This window comes from Onychomys torridus, chromosome 1 (assembly GCF_903995425.1).
Source record: "Onychomys torridus chromosome 1, mOncTor1.1, whole genome shotgun sequence".
Taxonomy (NCBI): domain Eukaryota; kingdom Metazoa; phylum Chordata; class Mammalia; order Rodentia; family Cricetidae; genus Onychomys; species Onychomys torridus.
In genome coordinates, this window is record NC_050443.1 from 9,878,214 (window position 1) to 9,900,465 (window position 22,252).

The 22,252-nt window shown below is 51.4% G+C and overlaps 1 protein-coding gene across 1 annotated transcript; it reads left to right on the forward strand.

The window, feature by feature from the left end:
* The first annotated feature begins 5,881 nt into the window (after positions 1-5,881).
* Slc1a5 (solute carrier family 1 member 5) lies at positions 5,882-21,296 on the forward strand. The gene is made up of 9 exons (XM_036179600.1): positions 5,882-7,022; positions 10,285-10,327; positions 10,974-11,021; positions 11,479-11,523; positions 13,246-13,406; positions 17,098-17,331; positions 18,858-19,052; positions 19,135-19,269; positions 20,512-21,296. Exons 1-9 carry the CDS (start codon positions 6,457-6,459, stop codon positions 20,747-20,749), a joined length of 1,665 nt encoding a protein of 554 aa, XP_036035493.1. The 5' UTR covers positions 5,882-6,456; the 3' UTR covers positions 20,750-21,296.
* The last annotated feature ends 956 nt before the right edge of the window (positions 21,297-22,252 follow it).

Below are 22,252 nucleotides of genomic sequence, written 5' to 3' on the forward strand. Positions count from 1 at the left end.
ACCGGTTTTTGTTTGTTTTGTTTTGTTTTTTTTGAGGCAGGATCTCATGTAACACAGACTGGATTCGAACTCACTGTGTAGCTGAGGCTGGCCCTGAACTTCTGATCCTTCTGCTTTCAGCTCCCAAGTGCTGAGGTTATAGTATGTCACCACCATAACCAGCAGCTTTAAAAAGAAAAAGAAAAGATGTTCTTACCATGCAGCCCAGCCTGTATTTGAATTGATAGTCATTCTCCTGCTTCAGCCTCCAGCCAGAGTCCTGAGATTCCAGTTCTGAATCACCACACCTGACCTTCCTTACTGCTGAATCACATATCCCAGGAGTCCCTGCTGTCTGTGTACCTGTCCCAAAGCAGACCCATGTCGGAGGACACAGAAGAGCTGGGAAGAGCCCCCCCCCCATCCTCCCCCCTCCCCCGTCATGCAGAAGGGGCAGATGCAGCCTCTGAGAGGAGCAACCCAGGGTGAGTGATGTAGGGATGGGAGAGTCCAGGTTACTGAGGGGCCTGTAGGCTGAGGGTCTGGGAGACTCAGGATCCCTGAGTGGAATCTGAAGACAACAGGCCAGAGGTCAAACTTGTGCGTTGCTCCTCAGGAGGCATCCATCTTGGTTTGGGGGACAGGGTCCCTGTTAGGGTTTAGTGGAGTACCCTGCATGCCAGGGCCAAGGTATGCCAAAAGATCACACCACAAAACACATCTCATGTAAGAGGTTTATGGGGGAGGAGGCGTGAAAGACCACTTCAGAGCTGGAGGGAGACAGAGAGAGAGAGAGAGAGAGAGAGAGAGAGAGAGAGAGAGAAAGAGAGAGAGAGAGAGAGAGAGAGATGGAAACAGACAGACAGACAGATGGAGACCGACAGAACAGAGAGCAAGAGAGCAGCAGTCTGAGATGGCGGAGACCTTTTAAAGGGTACACACATGGAACAAGTTTAGTGACTGGTGGCTGGTGATGACGTAGCCCATGGCATTGAGTTGCTGAAGACAGGCTGGGAGAATACCTCACCTCATCGGCCTGAAACGGCTGATTTGGCCAGAATGGGTTTTCTGCCTTCCCAGTACTGGGATTACAAGTGTGCACCACCAGTCCCATAATGTTTCCTTTGGGCACTGGGGACAGAACCAACGTCCTCACGTAAGCACACAGCAAACATTTTACCCACGGAGCCATCTCTTCAGCCTACCACTGCATTTTCATTTGCAGGTCTTTGGGGCCCAGGGCAGCAGCCTAGTCCAAAACAATAGCCTCTTTATTTGTTTAGGTTCTTTGTTAGTTGTCTCTTTAGCTGGTACTGAGGATGATATGGATCCCAGAGCCTTGTGCATGTTAAATGTTCAGCCTGTCATTGAGCTGTATTTATGAGCCCTGTTTTATTTATTTATTTATTTTTGGAAACAGAGGCTCCCTGTGTAGCCCAGGCTAGACTCTGTCAGTCCTCCTACCTCAGCCTCCCAAGTGCTTGGTTATGGTCATGCCCAGTTGTTATGTTTAGAGAATGAAATATACACCCGTATAGATGAATGTCAAGGGGAAAGAGGAGACAAGGTAGTACCGGCTCGGGGCACACAGATTGGAACCAGGAGGCTGTTGTTAACAGCTCCCACATGCCCACGGCTTCACCTTAGAATTGGGCTGCAGACTGGGCCTGGTGGTACACGACTGTAACCCCAGCAATCAGGAGGCAGAAGCAGGAGGATTGCAAGTTCCAAGTCAGCCTGCATATTGAGTTCCGGGACAGCCAGGGCTACATAGAAAGACCCTGCCTTTGTTGTTTTGTTTTGTTTTGTTTTCAGACAGGGTTTCTCTGTGTAGCCCTGGCTGTCCTGGAACTCACTCTGTAGACCAGGCTGGTCTCAAACTCAGAGACCCTTTTGCCTCTGCCTCCTGAGTGCTGGGATTAAAGGCGTGCGCCACTGCTCAGCTTGTTGTTTTAAAAAGAGAGGATGAGAAAGAAAAAAGGGGGCCAGCGAGATGATTCTGTGGGCAAAGGCGCTTGTCACCAAGCCTGAAGATGCTAGTTCAATCCCTAGGACTCACAGGGGACAGAAATGATTCCTTAAAGTTGTCCTCTGGCCTTTATCCATTGTGAGCACATGTACACACACACACACACACACACACACACACACACACACACACACACACACGTACACACTGTCCTCACAGAAAAATTAAAAATAAATTACTTCTCCCTCCTCTCATCAGGCTGTTTCAAAGGGTATAGGTTAGGTTCCACAGCAATCACAGTCAACTTCCTGTTGGGTTACGAAGACAAAGGGTTGGAGGAGGGAGAGACCGTTTCAGTTCCCAGCACTCACAACCTTCTGTAACTACAGTTCCAGGGGATCCGACGCCCTCTTCTGGCCTCTGAGTACGTCAGACATGCATGTGGCCCACAGACACACATGCTGGTGAAACACCCATCCATACTCATAAAATAATACAATTGAATAAAATACAACAGCAGAGGTTTGCTCGGGGATGTTACCTGTCCAGATTCTTTTTTTTTTTTTTAAATATGTGGAGCTGAGGATCGAACCCAGGGCCTTGCGCTTGCTAGGCAAGCACTCTACCACTGAGCTAAATCCCCAACCCCACCTATCCAGATTCTAATAGATTTGTCCCACCTGCCTCCTCCCTCACTTCTGCCCTTCTTCTCCTTCCCCATTCCTTGACTTTTTCCTTTACAGCATGTACAGTTAAATTCCTAAAAAGTTCATTATTGGTAAAAATGGGTCCCTTTTGATTCCACGTGTCAGCCTCATTTTTTCACTCCTTAGCTTCTGTTTGTTGCAGAATTCAAAAGCCCTGTCCGTATGCAAACTCACCTACAAATTCTGCAGGAACCTCATGTCTTCAGGGGCTTCCTGTCTCCCAGCAGGGGCTACTGACCTTGCTGAAATCACCTTCCAGGGATGAGGCCGGTTTGAAAGGCCAGAGGAAATGGATAATTTATGTAATTAACTCCCAGCTCCTGAGCCCCCGGGCAGCTGAAATGTGTAGTCCTGGATTTGGGTTTAATCTAATGAAGTAGAGGACTGAAATAAATACACAACAGGACGGACCTTGCAGTGAGGGCTTGCCTGTCTTACAAAGCTGGGAAAACATGGCTGCCGGAAAGACAACACAGGAACAGGGTGGCAGAGAAGGCTCAGAGAGTAAAGGGACTTGCTGCCAAGTCTGAAGACTTGAGTTCAATCCCCAGGACCCACATGGCAGAACAAGAGAAATTACTAATAATGCAAGGTGTCTGGCTTCAACACATTTATGAGCATGCACTCGCACACAGTAAATAATGAAATGCAATTTTAAAAACATTTTAATAATGAGAAGATGGTGTAGTATTTTCATCAAACCTATAGACATCCTCCATATACTTTTTTTATTTGAGATAGGGTGTCACAGTGTGACCCAGATTAGCCTGGCACTCACTACTGGTAGCCCAAGGTAGCTTCTTCAGAGTTACAGCAATCCTCCTGCCTCAGCCTCCCGAGTGCTGGGATTCCATTGGATGGCACCACCCTTCCGGAGCTGATATGGATGCCTCTACCTCCAACAAGCCCTCCCTGCCCTCTCTCTGTCTCTCAGGCTAGTCTTCCCCTCATGCCCATGTTTACTCCTAGTGTCACTGGCTGTGGCCAGGCTGGTCATGAACTTGGAATCCTCCCATAGTTAGGATTGCAGACCTGAACAAGAAGTGTGGGTGAGCTCCTACCCAGAAGGCTGGTGGAACAGACTGAGCCCTGAAGTGTCCTCTGTCCCTCCTACGGGCACACACCAGACTTGCTAGAAGAGCCGCCCCTCAGGGCATTTCCCAGGTGGTCCACAGAGCCCAGGCAGGCTTCCGTGGCTCAGCCCAGCCTCTCACTGCCCCGCTTTATCCTTCGGGAAGCCCTAGGCCTTTCTCCCACTGATGAAATCTGAAGGAATCCGGGTAGGAGGTTGGGTCACAGGGAAGAGAGCTAGCTGGAACCAGTTTGTGAGTTTCTTCTCTTACAAGGGGCAGGCAGTGGGCATAACACTTCCAGCCAATCCTAACCCCCACCCTTCAACCTCATTTTCCTGGCTGAGACTCACCCTCCACGTCCCCTGAGATTCTGTGTTCAGGAAACCTCTTTCCTCCCCCTTCTGAGTCTGTTGTTCTTACCCCTGGAAGAATGACATTGTCTAGACTAAAGAATGGACTTTGTGGCCAATAGGCCAATTTTTTAAAACATTGTTACATTTATTTGTGTGTGTGTGTGTGTGTGTGTGTGTGTGTGTGTGTGTGTGTGTCCACGCCCACGTGTCTGTTGCATCTGCCATGCACCTGTGGGGAGCACCCTATCTGTGACTGTCTAAGGAAACAGACTACAAAAGATCATTTTTCCTGGCTAGGGAGATGGTTTGCTGTTCGAGCATGATGACTGAGTTCAAATCCTCAATATTCATGTAAAAGCCTGGCACAACAGTGAATGCCTGTAACCTCAGCGCTAGCAGACACAGACTGGAGGACCTCAGGGTCTTACTAGCCTCAAGCCCAGCCAAAATGGATGCGCTCAGAGTCTGTGAAAGGGGAGAGCAATCGAGGATGACACCTGATGTCCACTTCCACACACCCACTTGAGGGCAGATGGACCTATTGGCACATAAATGGATTCCACACACACAAGGTCTTGTGTATCAGGGTGGTCTCAAACTTGCTGAAGTTGACCTTCCATTACTGTTCCTCCCCATGTCAACCTCCTGCCTCTGTCTCCTGAGTGCTGGGAATGAAAAATGCTCCAGCCCAGGCTCCCCAGAATTTAAAAAAGATTTATTTATTTGTTTGTTTGTTTGTTTGTTTTTTGAGACAGAGTTTTTCAGTGTAGCTTTGTGCCTTTCCTGGATCTTGCTCTGTAGACCAGGCTGGCCTCGAACTCACAGAGATCTGCCTGCCTCTGCCTCCCGAGTGCTGGGATTAAAGGTGTGCGCCACCACCGCCCGACTATTTTTATTTTATATGTATGTCTACATGTATGTATGCATGCTACATTCATGCAGTGCCTTCAGTAGCCAGAAAAGCGTGGAGCCCCTGGGAATGCAATTCCGGTCTTCTGCAAGAACAGCAAGTGCTCTTAATAGCTGAGCCACCTCTCAGTATAGCCTCCTGGAATTTTTTCCTTCCTTCCTCCTTTCTTCTTTTGTTTATTTTTCGAGACTAGGTTTCTCTGGGTAGCCTCGACTGTTTTGGAACTCACTGTGTAGACCAGGCTGGACTCAAACTCGAGTGATCTGCCTGCCTCTGCTTCCTGAATGCTGGACCTAAAGGCGTGAGCCATCCACCACCACCTGGACCTAAAGGCGTGAGCCATCCACCACCACCTGGTTTATCCTCCTGAAATACTTTTTAAATGAAGAGGAACATGATGGTCCAAGCCTGTAATCCCAGGATTTGGGAGGTTGAGGCAAGAACACTTCAAGGTCAGCCTGAGCTACGTGAACCCCTATCTCAAAACTAAAAATAAAAACAACGAAAAAGAAAACTAACCTTTCAATGCCTGCCTGCCCTTTCTAGAAGTCCTGCTGAGGTTAATCAACTACAACCCACAGCTAGATTCCCTTAGCAGGTCGGGGTGAGGTCCGGGTGGATGTATGTGGGTTGGTACAGTTTCCCAACGCCCCGCCCCTTTTGGACGCCTTTGCATGCTATCTGACCCCGCCCCTTTCCGGCCCCGCCCCAGTCCAGGCATTGTTATTCAGCCTTGGTTGGGTGACCAGCCCCTCTTTGATCTTGGTCCCACCCCTCGCTCACCACCTGGCGCCGAACGCTCTGTAACCAATCAGCGCTCGCGGGCTGGCCTCCGCCTTTTCAAGCCCCGCCCTCCGCCTTTAATCCTAATCGCTTCCGTCCAGCAGTCTCACAGCCACGCGGCGCGGCCTGGGAGGTGTTTTCTTTGCTTTTTGGCGCCACTTTCCACCTCCTCGGGCCTCTGCCTATTTGCATTTGGGAATCTAATTTCCTCTCCAGGACCCGCGATCCTCAGTCCACTCCTCCTAGGGCTCCAGTACCCAGGGTTCGAGAGCCAGGCGTCCTAGCCCTGGGGTCCCACATCCCGGTCTCCCGGAACGAGGCATCCCAGATCTACGCCACCTGCGTTGAGCTTCTTGAAGACCTCGGCCACTTGGGGGTCCTAAAGCCTTCCCGGAGTCAAAGATTCCCACGTCATAGTGTGAAGAGCTGCCTCCCCCACCCCAAACGAAGAAAACCTACTCAGGAAGGAGCTCTCAACTCCCAGTTTTTGGGGATCCTTCACCACTGGGAAAAGTAAAGGGGTCTCGGCGCACAGCCCAGGGAGTTTAGGACACTCCACCCTCCGAGAGCCTGTGGACACACAACTTCAAGGACCGCTGCAAAGTTCCAGCCTCGACTCTCCGTCCCAAGAACATTGCACCCAGTCTCTAGGCGCGCAAGGAACCCCCAATTGCGGCTCAGCATGGCAGTGGATCCCCCTAAGGCTGACCCCAAAGGGGTGGTGGCGGTGGATCCCACTGCGAACGGTGGCCCAGCGTTGGGCTCCAGAGAGGACCAAGGCGCGAAAGCAGGTGGCTGCTGCGGTTCCTGGGACCAGGTGCGCCGCTGTCTTCGCGCCAACCTGCTGGTGTTGCTCACGGTGGCGGCCGTGGTGGCCGGCGTGGTGATAGGGCTGGGGGTCTCGGCGGCGGGCGGTGCTGAAGCGCTGGGCCCCGCGCGCTTGACCGCCTTCGCCTTCCCGGGAGAGCTGCTGCTGCGTCTGCTGAAGATGATCATCCTGCCGCTGGTAGTGTGCAGCCTGATCGGAGGTGCAGCCAGCCTGGACCCTAGCGCGCTCGGCCGTGTAGGCGCCTGGGCGCTGCTCTTTTTCCTGGTTACCACACTGCTTGCTTCCGCGCTCGGCGTGGGCTTGGCTTTGGCGCTGAAGCCCGGCGCCGCCTTTACCGCTATCAACGGCTCGGTGGGAGACTCCTGTGACCACAATGTACCCACCAAGGAGGTGCTGGATTCCTTCCTGGATCTCGCGAGGTGTGTTCCCACCGGGGATTGGGGTGGGAAAGGCCCGGTACAAGCGACAATGATGGTTGGAGGGAGGAAGGACTCTGTTTTCTGAGGCTATGTTGCTCAGGATGGCCCTGAACTCATGGCAATCTTTCTGCTTCACCCTCTCAAGTGCAGGGATTACACATGTGTGCCACCGCTAGTGATGGGACTTTAGATCCCCCAGAGTAAGACACGCCTCCTAGAGTCTAGGAAAACCCAAGGCAATGTTAACAGGACCTCGAACTCTTTGGAAGGGTGAATTTTTACAGAAGTTCCCTAAATTTTGGGGCGGATCTAGATGTAGAGGGCTTATAGAGGAAGAAGGAGTACCTCTTCCTAGTCTTGTTTTGTTTTTGGAGACAGATTACATTTACGGGGTTTCATACAGCCACGCATGGTCTTGAACTTCTGATCTTCCTAACTTCATCTCCCAAGTGGCTGGGATAACAGAGCATCATTTTGCTTATTGAAAACAAGTCTGCTACGCCTCTCAGGAGTCCTAGCCGTCCTGCTTCAGCCTCTTTCCAAGGTTTGCAGGGGTGGGGTGTCCAAAGAGCTACAAGGTCTGATCTAAGGAAAAGAGCCAGAGCCAAGCGCCCCCTCAAAAATAAAAAAGTTTGCAGCTCCACAAAGAACAGCTGTGCAAACTGTTGGGAGGGAGTTTTTGGGTGGCGAAGGGCACAGAGAAGGGGCTCCTGGGTAAAGATTTGGACCCAAGGTCTAAGGCCTTTGTAGTCTGTCAGGAGCCGTTAGAGGTGCAGCGTGGATGTGAGGGGCTGGCTTCCTGATTCCCGGTGATAAGTGTCCTCGCATGCACGTCACCCAGACCCAGCTTCCCGCTCACTCTCTAACCCCAAGCAGCCAGTCAGCCTTCCGGTGGCTTCTCTCTGCCTTACCATCTCATTTCCTCCTGCGTGGTCCCCTTCAGTGCCTCCCCCAGCGTGGGGGAGTGGTACTTACCCTTCTCATACCCTCCCCACTTTGGAGGACTCCAGACTCTGGGTCCACGTGGCCTTGCCATGAGGCCCTCTGATTCAGTGTCTTCAGATTGGGGACTTCCTGGAAGGAAACGAGAAGGGGTGGAGGAAAAAGTGAGTCAGAAAACAGGGCATCTTCTGTTGCCGGGGCTGAGATGGAGGACTGGACTCTTCTTGTCCATACTGAGTACGCCTGCTGGCTGGTGGAGATTAGCTGGGTCTTGGGCCCTGCCCTGGGCTGTGAGCAGGCACACCCACCTTCAGGCTGTTTATGAACAGAGTCTTTCCCTCCCGCCCAAACTCAAACCAGCTGGAACTCACTCAGCTGGCCGGCTGGCCACCCACCCTCAGTCTCAGGCAGCACGCTTGATGGCCAGCTGGCACTCAGGTAAATACACAGACGCACACGTGGCCCTAAGCTAGCTGTGAGGTACACATACAGAGTTCTAGGCACTCGATCTACATTTTTATTATTCTTATGTGTATGAATGTCTTGCCTGCGTGTATGTCTGTGCACCACATGTGTGTCTGGTGCCCACAGATGCCAAGCGAAGTTATTGGATTCCCAGGGACTGTATTACAGGTGGTTGCCAGCTGCCACGTGTCTGCTGGAACCTTATTATCTACATTTCCCTCACCACCGGCACTCTTATGGAGCCACTTTCTTAGACCTTCAGGTGGCCTTGAACTCAGACACCCTCCTGACGGCCCAGCTTGGAGCCACTTTTAATGATGCCTCTAGCCATGTAGACGCTCGAAGCCCGTCTTCTAGAGGGCAGTACAAGTCAGACATGGGGTGGCCTACACCTCTAACTGAGACTCACCACTGGTGAGATGGAGGCAAGAGGATCAGGAGTTCTAGGCTGTCCTGGGCTGCAGGAGACTCTCACCTCCCCACCCCCAGCCCCAGAACAAGGACAAGCAAAAATCCTTGGGGAAGTTTCTTGCCTTTCTGTGCCTCGGTTTCCTCCCTCTCCCTCTCTCTCTCTCTGGATGTGTAAGACAGGGTCACCCTGTGTGTAGCCTTGTCTTTGAAGCAGTGCAGTCCCGGCACCTGCACCTGCACACCTGCGGTCCCCTTCGGTTAAAAAGGCGTTGGCCGTGTAAAGCAGTAACTGTGCCACCTGGCATATGGCAGACACCCACCACACACAAGTGACCTTGCAAGGACAGATGCATATTCATGACTGGAACAGCTGTCCCCTCTCACTGCCACGACTCCTCCCCGCTCCACACGCTCCTTCCCTCCTTCCGTGCTCTCCGACCCACCAACCTGCCCCTAGGGATCAATCACCCTGTCCTCACCCCTCCAGGAAGTAGCTGATGCAAGACACCCAGGGTATTAAATGGTTGTGGGGGTGGAGCTGAGGCCCGGTGTGACCCTGCCATTGCCTGCCTCTCAAAAGCCCAGCTTTTTGTTTATTTATTTTTTTATTTCTAACCCACAATCCCTTGGTTCTGAAACACCAGCTTCCTGGGGCCAGAAGAGGCCATTTGAGACTCCCACATCCTGGAAAGGTGCGCTGGCTTGGTGGTGTTGGACTAATTCCTCCAGCTATTCTGGGGACTGAAAGATCACGAGTCTGACACAAGCCCTGGACCCACGAAGCTTGAGGCCAGCCTGGGCAACTTAGCAAGACCCTGTCTCAAAAATAAAATGAGGGCTGAGGATGTAGTTCAGTGGTAGAGTGGGCAAGGTCCTTGGGTTCCGTCTCTAGTATGGCAAAATAAAAGGATGCTGGGAGTCCACCTCAAGGGCTTAAGGTACTTTCGCTGCCAAGCCTGATGACCTGGGTTTGATTTCTGAGACCCACACAACAGATGGAGAAAACTGACTTCTGCACACAAGAACAGCGGGGGCACACATGCCCAACCCCCCACCCCCAAATAAATGTTTATGGCCTGGCATGGTGGTGTACACCTTTAATCCCAGCACAATGACACTGGGAGTTGGATCTCTGTGAGTTCAAGGGCAGCCAGGGTTACATGATGAGATGCTATCTAAATCTCTGTGTGTGCGCACGCGTGCCTGCGTGCATGCATGCGTGCGTTATAAAGAGTGTGATTGTAATCCCAGTACTCAGGAGGTAGATGCAGGAGAAGCAGAAGGTTAAGGTCACCTGCAGCTGCATATTAGTTTGAGGCCAGCCTGAGCTACATGGAGACCCTTTCTTAAACAACCAAGAACAAGAAAGGAGAGATTCCCATCTCCCGTCTGCCCCCTGCCGCCCTCCCACGGCAGTACCTAACCACAATGTCTCTTTCTGCAGGAATGTTTTCCCCTCCAATCTGGTGTCCGCTGCATTCCGCTCTGTGAGTCTTCCCATGTGTGCTAAGGGACTGGGGGTGGGGTGGGCATGGGCAGAGAAAAGGAAAATGCTTGTAGCAACTTGCCAGTGGGGGCTTTTGGTTTGCCATGGAGACTCACCCATGCCTTTCCCGTTAAGAAATGAGACTGGGGGCCGGTGGGGTGGGGTGACGAGGGCGGCCAGATAGCAGGTAGAATGCTCCTGTGGGAGGTTGACAGCCTGATCCTCTGACCTCCAAACGTGTGGGGGGTGCACATGTTGGGTACACATATACACAATCACTTAAATTTTAAGAAGAAAGAAATGAGAATGTTGTGGAGGCTTGGTGGAGCCCGTAATACTAGCTCGGGAAGGCTGAGGTAAGAGAGTAGAGAGTTCAGGCTACACAAGGAGATTCCATCTTAATAAATGGATGGCCCTTACCTATAATCCCAGCACATGGGACATGGATGAGGAGGGATCGAGAGCTCGGGGTTATCCTTGGCTACATCGGGAGTTAGGAGTCAGCCTGGGCTACAAGAGGCCCTGTCTTTGAAAAGAGGAGGGAAGGGAGGAATGAGGGATGCTTGGCCGGTTTGTGGCTTTGTTCCCAGGATGGTGTGCAGCAGCTTTGGTGACGATTGACATTTTTTTCCCTACCCCATCTGCAGTATGCAACCTCGTATGCACCCAAAGACGCCAACACCTGTGCAGTACCGGTGAGCTGAAGGGAGGGGATCCTGCAGAGCCTGGCCACTGGCCCAGGGCCGCTTGTCCGTTTCGCCGCCTCCCTTCTTCTTTGCCTTTGGAATCTTCCAGAAGTTTAGTGTGATTTTAGATTTAAACTCCGAAATCCTTGCGACTGGCGGTGTGGTTCATTCGGCAGGGTGCCTACCTCGCATGTGTGAAGCCCTGGGTTTCCTTCCCCAGCACTGTGTAATGTGTAAGCCAAGCACGGTGGCACACACCCGTGAGCCCGGTAATAAATAGGAGTACAGAAATTTCAGGGTCATCCTTGGCTACATAGGGAACTCTAGGCCAGCCTGGGCTATGAGAGACTGTCTCAAAAGTGGGGTGGGGGGTGGGGGTAGTTTTTGGGCATTCTGTTCCCAGCACGGTAGTGGGGAGCCATGCTGACCGCTGACATGTCACTAATCCTTCCACCCCTGTCTACAGCCACCTGCCTGTACACAAAGAGAGATCAACGGAACCATGGTCCAGGTGAGCAGGGCAAGGGCTGAGGACGCTGAACCACAAGCCCACTGTGGCTGTTCAGGTCGCCTCCCACCTTTGCTGTTCGAGTCTCCCCCAAAAAATGTACAGTGTGAAATTTGATCTAAAGTCTGCAGTCCTTGGAGCGGGGGAGATATAGCTCAGCAGGTGGAGTGTTTGGTGTGAATGTGACCAACCCGGGTTCAGTCCCTAGCACCACGTAAACCAGGAGTGGTGGTGAGTGCTTGTGATCTCACATTAGGGATGTAGAGGCAGGAGGATCAAAAGTTCAAGGTTAGCCGGGCGGTGGTGGCGCACACCTTTAGTCCCAACACTTGGAGTCAGAGAGCCAGGCGGGTGTCTGTGAGTTCCAGGACAGCCTCCAAAACTACACAGAGAAAAACCTTTTGGTCTTAAAAAACAAAACAAAACAAAAAAAAAAACATCAAAGTTCAAGGTTATCTCTGGGTACATGCAGAGTTCAGAGGCCAGCCTGGGTTATAAGAGACCCTATGAAATTCCATAGTCCTTAATGTCTCCTGAGGCTCTGAGGATCAACCTCCAGCCCCTCCCAGTGGATTCAGTCCTTCCTCACCCTCCCACTACCTGATCCCATCATCTCCCCCACCTGTCCACAGTGCAGATCTAATCCTGTTCGCTGCCTAGAGTCCCCCTTCTCTCTAGAATGCGTACTTTCTCCACCCCCTCAGCCTCCTTGAAACTTCGTCTGCCTAGTTCATTTCCTGTTGGCCAGAGTGGGTAGGTTTCTTCTCGTTCTCTGAAAGCACAATTTATGCTCATTTCTAGGTCCTCTCTAGAACCTTCTATTGCTTTTGAAGATTGGGGGGGGGCAGGCGGCACATACTAGGGTGCTTAGGTGGAGGTCAGAGGACAACTTGTGGGGGTCGGTTCTCTCCTTCTGTCACGTAGGTCCTCCCTGGAATCAGGCTTGGTGGCAGCTGTCTTTACCCACTGAGCTATATCAGTGTTCCCTCTTTATTTTAAAGACGGATCGAGTAGTGTGTGTGGCTTTCAAGCACAGAGGCCAGCAGAAGGAGTTGATCCCTTGGGGCTGGGTTTAGAGATGTTTGCAGGACACCCGGCTTGTGGCATAAATGCTGGGATCCAAATTCCATTCCTGCCCCATCTCCTTCCGGCTGACACCTCCCCTCCGTCCCTGCCCGGTTTGGGCACTCTCTTAACTTGCTTTCTACTGCTGCGAGAAACATCGTGACCAAAGACAACCTGGGAAGGAAAGGGTTTGTGTTCCCTTGGCTCTGTGCATCTATGAAGGGACTCAGGGCCAGGAACCCGGAGGCAGGAACTGAAGCAGGGGTCAAGGAGGAATGCTGCTTACTGGCTTGCTCTCCATGGCTTGCTCAGCTGCTTTCTTAGAGAATCCAGAACCACCTGCCCAGGGGTGGCAGCACCTACCACAGTGGGCTGGGCCCTCCCCCATCAATTATTAATCAAGCAAATGCTGCACAGAGTTGCCTACAGGCCAGTCTGATAGACGAGGCTTTTTCTTTGTTGAGGTCGGTCCCTCTTCCCAGATGAGCCTGGCTTGTGTAAAGCTGATAAAAAAAATAACCAGGACTCATTAGTTCCAGTCTCGCTCTCTCTGGGTGACCCCTGATCTGGTTTCCTGGGCCTCGGCAGGGCCTAGGACAAGTGCAGTGTAGGTGGGTTAATGCTCTCTCTTCTCCACCCTGCTCTGTTCCTTTCCCAAAGCTGGGGTGTGAGGTAGAGGGCATGAACATCCTGGGCCTGGTGGTGTTCGCTATCGTCTTTGGTGTGGCCCTGAGGAAGCTGGGGCCTGACGGAGAGCTGCTCATTCGTTTCTTCAACTCCTTCAATGATGCCACCATGGTCCTGGTCTCCTGGATTATGTGGTAGGTGGTGGGGACAAGGGATGGGCGTGTTTGTTGTAGATAACGGGGAGCTTCCCAATGCGGCTCACTGGAGCCTGAGGGGGTCTTCATTAGAATCCAGTGTCCACCATCCCCTAGCAATGTGACCTTGGACAAGTGACTTACCTTCTCTGCGCCTGTTTCCCCACCTATAAAATGGTGACCATTCTGTATTCCACGGCTGCTAGGGTTGAAGCATTTGCCTTCTTGATCATACCAGAAGGTGATGGAAGACAGACAAACTGATGGACCACAGCTTCCAATGTAACAACATGGTTCCTTTTGAATTAAGGATCTGAAACAGTGCCTGGTGAATCATAGAAGCCAGGGTATGGCTCAGCTTGCCTCACGGGTGCCAAGAGCACCTGCGTTTCATCCCATGTGCCTGGCTCCTAACTAGTGAGCAGCTACAGATGTGAGTGCTGTCCTCTGGTTTTTGTTAAATGACTTCAGGAAATGAAAACAAAACCACACACAGATGCCTCTGGTTTCCCCCTTATCCATCTGGTCTCAAACTGACCCTGCCCGCCTGGCCTGGATCTAAAGATCAGAAACTGAGAAAAGACAGGATGACTGCTTTAAAAAAAAAAAAAAAAAAAAAAAAAAATCAACAACAACAAGCACACTCCAGAGGCAGAGACAGGAGGATCTCTGTGAGTTTGAGGCCAGCCAGGTCTACATAGTGAGTTCCAGGACAGCCAGGACTGTTACACAGAGAAACCCTGTCTCTAAAACACAAAACAAAACAAAAAGCAAAAAACCCCAGCTTTTCTGGGACAGGAGAGAGTGCTCAGTGGTTAAAAGCCCTGTCAGCTCTTCCAGAAGACCTGGATTGAGTACCCAGAATCCACAGGGTGGCCCGCAAGCATCTCTAACTCTGATTCCAGGGGAGACTGTGTTCTGTGTGGTGCACAGACAAGCAAAACCCCCATACGCATAAAATAAAAACAATAAATCTTTAAGAAAAGTAACTTTCCAGTGGCTGGAGAGACGGTTCAGGGATTAATAGCACTCAGTGCTCTTCCAGAGGACCCAGGTTTGATTCCCAGCACCCACGTTGTGGCTCATAACCATGTGTAACTCCAGCTCCAGGGGATAAGTCCCCCTCTACTGGCATTTTAGGCTACCAGGTATGCACATGGTGAATAGACATACATTCAGGCAAAACACTCATACATATAAAATCAAATGGAAAAATTTTAGCCAGGCATGGTGAAACATTCTTTTAATCTCAGTACTTGGAAGGCAGAGGCAAGCAGATGGATCTCGGTGGGTTCAAGGCCAGCCTGTTCTACATAGCTAGTACCAAGCCACTCAGGCAACACAGAGACACTGTCTTAAAAACAAAACAAGCCAGGCAGTGGTGGTGCACATCTTTAATCCCAGCACTCGGAGGCAGAAGCAGGTGGATCTCTTGTGTTCTAGGCCAGACTGGTTTACAAAGTGAGTTCCAGGACTGCCAGAGCTACATAGTGAAACTCTGTCTCCAAAAAAACAAAAACAAGCAAACCAGAAAAAAAGCCATACTCAGTGGGTTTGCCTTTTTGTTGTAGATTTTTGGAAAGAGTGTTTCACTGTGTAGCCCAGGCTTACCTCAAACTCAGTTCCCCTATTCTTGTACCCAAGTGATGATGGGACACAGGCATCCACCACCCCATTCAGTATAATTTGTGAGTGTGGTGCTGGGGATCTGAACCAGAGCCAAGTAACTTTCAAGTAAGTTCTCTTGGGTCGAGCCACGCCCCCAGCCCTTCACTTTGGGATGGCAGGGAGTTCTAGGCTCTACCACTGAGCCACAACCATACCCCTAGTATGTCTTGATCAGTAAGATCACTGTGCTGGAGTAGCCAAGTGAGTGAGAACAGCTGCCAAGACAGCCTGGTTTCCCACCCTGATGCTGCCCATTCCCAGCTATGCCTTCCACTCTCAACTTAGACTTAATTTCCTGTGCCTAGATTTTTGTCCGGGACACCGGGGCCCCGTGACTGCTGTTTCAGAGGTCACAAAAGAGTTAATGTGCGTACTGTTCTCAGGACAGTGCCTGGTCTGTCCCATGCTCAGAGTAAACAATGGCAAATATTTATTTAAGCATTTGCACTTATAAAGTTTCTGGGCAAGTCTGAGTGGCGAGGGCTCGGCCAACTGGCCCTCCCTAGTTACGCAGGTGGCTGGGAATTGGTGCCATACGTGTAAAGGAAATGCTGAGGAGACAATCAACCATGGCAGCTAGGCAGGAGGGTAGTGGGAAGCCTGGCTGTCAGCAAGTGCACCTTGGGGTCTTTGCTCCGGGAGACGGGGATGGGTGTTGGACCAGAAGTGGGACTGTGTACAATGCCTTGCAGCTAGTGTCTCACTTCATCCTGTAAGTTAGTAAGTATTGCCTTGCCTGTTGGGTGTGTTCTTTATTTTGTGAAGACTAAAAGCAGGGATTTGAGCTACCATTGAGCCACGCCCCCAGCCCCTCACTGGGGGATTCTAGGCAGGGACTCTATCATTGAGCCACACCCCCAGCCCCTCACTGGGGGATTCTAGGCAGGGTCTCTACCACTGAGCCACACCCCAGCCCCTCACTGGGGGATTCTAGGCAGGGACTCTATCATTGAGCCACACCCCCAGCCCCTCACTGGGGGATTCTAGGCAGGGTCTCTACCACTGAGCCACACCCCAGCCCCTCACTGGGGGATTCTAGGCAGGGGCTCTACCACTGAACCACACCCCAGCCCCTCACTGGGGGATTCTAGGCAGGGGCTCTACCACTGAACCACGCCCTAGCCCCTCACTGGGAGATTCGAGGCAGGGGCTCTACCACTGAGCCACACCCCCAGCCCCTCACTGGGGGATTCTAGGCAGGGGCTCTACCACTGAGCCACACTTGTCAGCCCTCTTTACTTTTTGAATCTTTTTTTTTTTTTTACTTTTATGATCTTAAACTTTTTTCATGTGTATTCAATGCCTGTGGAGGTCAGAAGAGAGCACCAGATTCCTTAGAGCTGGAGTTCCAGGCTGCTATGAGCCACCATGTGGGTTCTGGAAACCGAACCTGGATTCTGTGGGAGAGCACTCATAACTGCTGAGCCATCTCTCCATTCCTGGCCTTGGACTTTTGATCCTCACAACTTAACTAACGCCTGTGTGTCTGGAACGGCAGCAGCTTTGTAGTCCTTTTTATATCCATCTTCAGTGTTGGCTTCAGTGGCTGTGACTGACATGCTTGTGGTAGGAACTCTAGTGGGCTGTCAGTCAGCCACGATCAAAGGCTTAGGGCATGTTCCAAATGCCACAGACCTGGGAGTTAGCGTGTCCCCGTCACACCTTGTTCTTTTTTACTGAGAGTGTTCCTGACAGCAGCGGCTATAACAAGCAAACCCAGAAAGCAAATGACTCAGAGTGCCGGGTACTTCTTTCATTCATTGTCAAGTGTACATCTGAGGCTGCTGTTCTGGCGGGGATGGGGACTCGCAGGCTTTCATCTCGCAGCCAAGGCTGCCTTCAAAGGGAAGAAGCATGTCTACAGGTAGCTGAGTGTCCCATCGGTTAGTCTTGGGGTGGTACCCTGGGCAACCCCAGACTTCAGAGAGAGGCTGGGACGTGTGGTCAGCTGAAGTGCCGAGCACAGGGCCCGGCTGTGCCAGCCACATGGTCAGCAGCACTAACCTGTCTCTGTGATGATCAGGTACGCCCCTGTGGGCATCTTGTTCCTGGTGGCCAGCAAGATTGTGGAGATGAAAGACGTCAGCCAACTCTTCATCAGCCTTGGCAAATACATCCTGTGCTGCCTGCTGGGCCATGCCATCCACGGGCTCCTGGTTCTGCCCCTCATCTATTTCATCTTCACCCGCAAAAACCCCTATCGATTCCTGTGGGGTATCATGACGCCACTGGCCACAGCTTTTGGGACCTCTTCTAGGTGAGCCTGTTACCAGTTGTAACAAAGGGACCTGGGAGGTGGGCATGTTTGAAGACCTGTGAAATATTGTGTTTGGAGCCTTTTGTGGTGGTTTTGGTTTTTGTTTTTCGAGACAGGGTTTCTCTGTGTAGCTTTGCACCTTTCCTGGAACTCGCTTGGTAGCCCAGGCTGGCCTTGAACTCACAGAGATCCCCCTGCCTCTGCCTCCCGAGTGCTGGGATTAAAGGCGTGCGCCACCACTGCCTGGTGCCATTTGTGTTTCATGTATGAGTGTTCTATCTACATGTACACCTGCGTGCCTAAAGAGGGCATTGGGCATGACTACAGATGGTTGTGAGCCACCATGTGGGTGCTGGGAATTGAACTCAGGTCCTCTGGAAGAGCAGTCAGTGCTCTTAACCACTGAGCCATCTCTCCAGCCCCCCTAAATCAGTTTTTCTTCTTAACCTTTGTGTTTTGTGTGTATCAGCGTTTCACCTGCGTGTATGTCTGCAGTGGGTGTGGTGTGCAGAGGCAAGAGGAGAGTGTTTGATGCCCCTGGGGTTGTAGTTACAGCCATGAGCTGCTCTGTGGGTGCTGGCAACTGAACCCAGGTCTTCTGGAAGAGCAAGCACAGTTCTTAACCACTGTCCTATCTCTCCGGACCCTTTCATCAGCTGCTTGGGGTCCTGGGTTCCATTGCCCTTGAAAGAAACGAGAGAAACACTTCGTCTTTTTTGCTTTCTGTTGTATTTTTGTTCTTGTGTGTGTCGTATAGATGTGAACACTCAGTAAGTCAGAACATACCCTCTTTGTTTTTCCTCTGGGTGCTCGGGCTATCTGGCCTTCAAGTTTCCAGGACCCCTCCTCTCTCCGTAGGGCTTGACCACTGACCTACTTCCCGGCCCTCTTTATTTTGAGACAAGGTCTCATACGGCAACCCAGGCTGCTCTCAAACATGGAATCCTTGCTGGGTGTGGTGGTGCTTTGATCCCTGCACCTTGGAGTCAGTGGCTAGCCTGGTCTACAACAAGTTCCAGGCCAGCCCCAGCTGCAGAGTGAGAGACCGTGTCTCAGGAAGGGGGAAAACACACACAAACACACTCATGCATGCACGCATGCACACAGAAACTTGGTCCCTCCCTGGGATTGAGGTTATAGGTTGTGTCACTACATCCAGCTTTTTGTGGGTGTTTACAGACTTCCGGACACAGGAAGAAAGCGGAGACAGGTCTAGAGGGAGCATTTGAGACCTTAGTCCTCCTGCACATAGCATACTATACTCCAAGCACTGTTAAGGACCTCTCTCTGTTTCACAGGATCCTGGGTGCCTGCTTTGGGAAGGGAAGGACATCGGAGAGCTAGAAGATCCTCCGGATAGTGGGAGGAAAGGGAGTTTGGGCAGGTGGGCAGGGTCTCCGGCTGATGTGGGTTAGGGCTGAGTGGTAGATGACAACCTCAGCTTGGGAGTGGCCCCATTTGACTGTGGGCCAGGCCTTTGCGGTCCAGGAGTGCTCACCCTGGCTCACTCTGGTCCCCTCCATCAGCTCTGCCACGTTGCCCCTGATGATGAAGTACGTAGAGGAGAAGAACGGCGTGGCCAAGCACATCAGCCGGTTCATCCTGCCCATCGGCGCCACGGTCAACATGGACGGGGCGGCGCTGTTCCAGTGCGTGGCAGCGGTATTCATTGCGCAGCTAAATGGGGTGTCCCTGGACTTCGTGAAGATCATCACCGTCCTGTGAGTGCTGCAGAGCTGTGACCAGGAGCCCTGCCCCTACTTCCCTTCACGACCCACCATCTCACTGCTCTTCCCTCCCCAGGGTCACAGCTACCGCATCCAGTGTGGGGGCCGCAGGCATCCCTGCAGGAGGCGTCCTCACACTTGCCATCATCTTGGAAGCCATCAGCCTCCCTGTCAAGGACATCTCCTTGATCTTAGCTGTCGACTGGCTGGTGTGAGTGGGGCCTTGGGAGTCTGGGGGTGCTGAGGAGTCGCCTGGGAAAGGGCCTAAGGACTTCTGAGCACAGGAAGAAAGACAAGACAGGTCTGGAGGGAGCATGTGGAAAGAACCCTAAGCCTCCTTATGTTCTGGTGGTGGTGCACACCTTTAATCCCAGCACTTGGGAGGCAGAGGCAGGTGAATTTAAGAGTTTCGGGACAGCCAGGTCTACACAGAGAAACCCTGCCTTGAAAAACAAAACGAAAAGAATGATAATTTATGTATTTTTATTTGTGTGTGCATGATAGGGGATGGGGTATGCTTCATGATGTGGTTGGTTTTCTCTGTCCACGTTGGTGTGGATTCTAGAGATCAGGCTCAAGCCTCCAGTCTTGGACAACAAGCAGCTTTACCTGCTGGACCATCTTGCCATTTTTTGTTTGTTTGTTTGCTTTGGGGTATTTTTGTTTTGTTTGAGACTGGATCTCATTATGTAACCCTGGCTGCTCTGGCACTTGCTGTATAGTCCAAGTAAGCCTCGCACTCATGGTCCTTCTGACTCAGACTTCATGGTACTAGAAATACATGTGTGAGCCTCTGTGCTTGGCCAAATCTTTGGGGGTTTTGTAAGGACCCCAGAAAGGCAGTGAGCCGTGGTACTTTGGAACCATGAATCCTAGGAGAGGCAGCTTAATCTCAGTTCTGTCATAACCATGTGACCTGTGTCTTCCTATGTCTCAACTTCCCCATCTGTACAATGGGAAGAGTAAAGTATGTGCTACACAAGTAGAGGCCTGTTTGCATCCCTACCACCCATATAAAACCTGGGCCTGACAGAGACAGATGGGTCTGTAAGAGCTCATTGGCCAGCCCATCTCCCTGACTGATGTGATCGTGTTGGATTCAGTGAGAGATGCTGTCTCAAAAAGTAAGGATGTCGGGGGTGGGGATTTAGCTCAGTGGTAGAATGCTCGCCTAGCAAGCACAAGGCCCTGGGTTCGATCCTCAGCTCAAAAAAAAAAGTAAGGATGTCGTGTGTGGTGTGGGTGTGGGTGTGGTGGTGGTGGTGGTGGTGGTGGTGGTGGTGGTGGTGCACCTTTAAATCTCTGTGCATTTGAAGCCAGTCTGGCCTCTCTCCATGGTGAGTTCCAGGACAGTTCCGTAGAGAAGACCCTGTCCTACAGAACGTCTTTTCTAGCCTGGGCCCTGGCCTCCTCTCCTCTCCCTCTGACTTTGTCGTTGTTTGTGCCCTTTTAGGGACAGGTCCTGTACCATCCTCAATGTGGAAGGTGATGCATTTGGGGCCGGACTGCTTCAGAGTTACGTGGATCGTACCAAGATGCCGCCAAGCTCAGAGCCTGAACTGATCCAGGTGAAGCACGACATGCCTCTGAATCCACTGCCCCTCACCACAGAGGAGGGGAACCCCCTTCTCAAACAGTGCCGGGGACCCGCCGGGGATGCCGCCACATGTGAAAAGGAATCTGTTATGTGAATATCAGGAGGGACTTTCTGTGCCCTGGTGGCATCACACTGGATGTGGGGATCCTGCGGGCTGGAGATATGGACTGGTATGGACTCCAGAGGTGGGCTGTTGACACAGTCCGGGAAGCTAGGGGTCCCTATCTACTTCCTGGAAAGGAAATTGGGAGCCTCATTGCTGGGGTAATGTGCTTATATATGAATGTGTCCACAAATCTCCCCCCATCTTGGCTCCCACTCAAGGAGATGGCATTCTCTGTCACCCAGAACCACAACCTACCCATCTACCATGTAGAGTTCTCTATCCTTTGAAAGCAAAAGTATTGTGATGTGATGCTGTCTTAATGGCAGTAGCTCTGTGTGTGTGTGTGTGTGTGTGTGTGTACATGTGTGACTTTCCCAGTAGTCCCTCCATGATGACAAACACCCCCCCCCAAGTCACAGGGAAAGCCAAGGATAAATATTGTCACTCCAGAGCACATTTTTAACAATAAAATGGTGTCAATGCATGGGATGAAGCGTTCTGAACACGTGACTACACAAGGTGTGCAGGCACACATCTTTAATTTCAGCATTTTGAAGCAGTTTTGGGGTTTTTATCTGGGAAGAGGACACAGGGAGAAGAAGCAGGAGCTAAAGGCCAGCCTGGGCTACAACACTGTCTCAAATATTTTTAGCTAGGCATAGTGGCGCACACCTTGAATCCTAGTTCCCAAGGGCGGAGGCAGACGGCTCTGAGCTCAATGCCAGCCTGGTCTACATAGTGAATTTCGGGCCATCCAATGCTACATAGTGAGATCCTATCTTTAAAAAAAACAATATTTTGACTAAACAGGCCCTGGAGAGGTGACTCAGGTTAAGAGCACTGTCTGCTCTTCCAGAGGTCCCAAGTTCAATTCTAGCACCCACATGGCAGCTCACAACTGTAACTCCAGTTCCAGGGAATCCAATGCCCTTACAGACATATATGCAGGGAAAACACCAATGCACATTAAATAAATAAATAAATCTTGGGGGTTTATATTTTGACTAAGCATACTAAACATTTCAATGCCAAAGACAAGTTTAGGCTTTACTGAACTCAAATCATCAGGGATCACTGAGCTGGTAAGAAGGCTTAGGGGGTGCTAGAACCAGTTGCAAAGACAGAGTTCTATCCCTGGGACCCACCTGATGGAAAGACAGAACTGATTCCTGCCAGCTGTACACCACCCCAATGTGTATACACAAGCACACTGTAAAACACTTTAAAATATACATATTAAAGGGGCTGGAGAGATGGTTCAGGGCTTAAGAGCACTGGTTGCTCTTCAGAGGATAGGTTCCAAACTCAGCACCCATGTGGCCAGCCGCTCACAATTGTCTATAACTCCAATTCCAGGGGATGCCACACCCTCTTCTGACTTCTGTGGTCACCTACACATGTTTACACACTCACACAGACATATAAAGGGTAGAGAGACGGCTCAACAACTAAGAGCACTTGCAGAGGGCTGGGATTTGATGGCCAGCAGTC

Coding starts and splice junctions, on each gene's coding strand:
- Slc1a5 (XM_036179600.1), top strand. CDS start 6,457: ATGGCAGTGGATCCCCCTAAGGCTGACCCCAAAGGGGTGGTGGCGGTG. Junction 7,023..10,284: donor TCCTTCCTGGATCTCGCGAG/GTGTGTTCCCAC, acceptor CTCTTTCTGCAG/GAATGTTTTCCCCTCCAATC. Junction 19,053..19,134: donor GTGAAGATCATCACCGTCCT/GTGAGTGCTGCA, acceptor TTCCCTCCCCAG/GGTCACAGCTACCGCATCCA.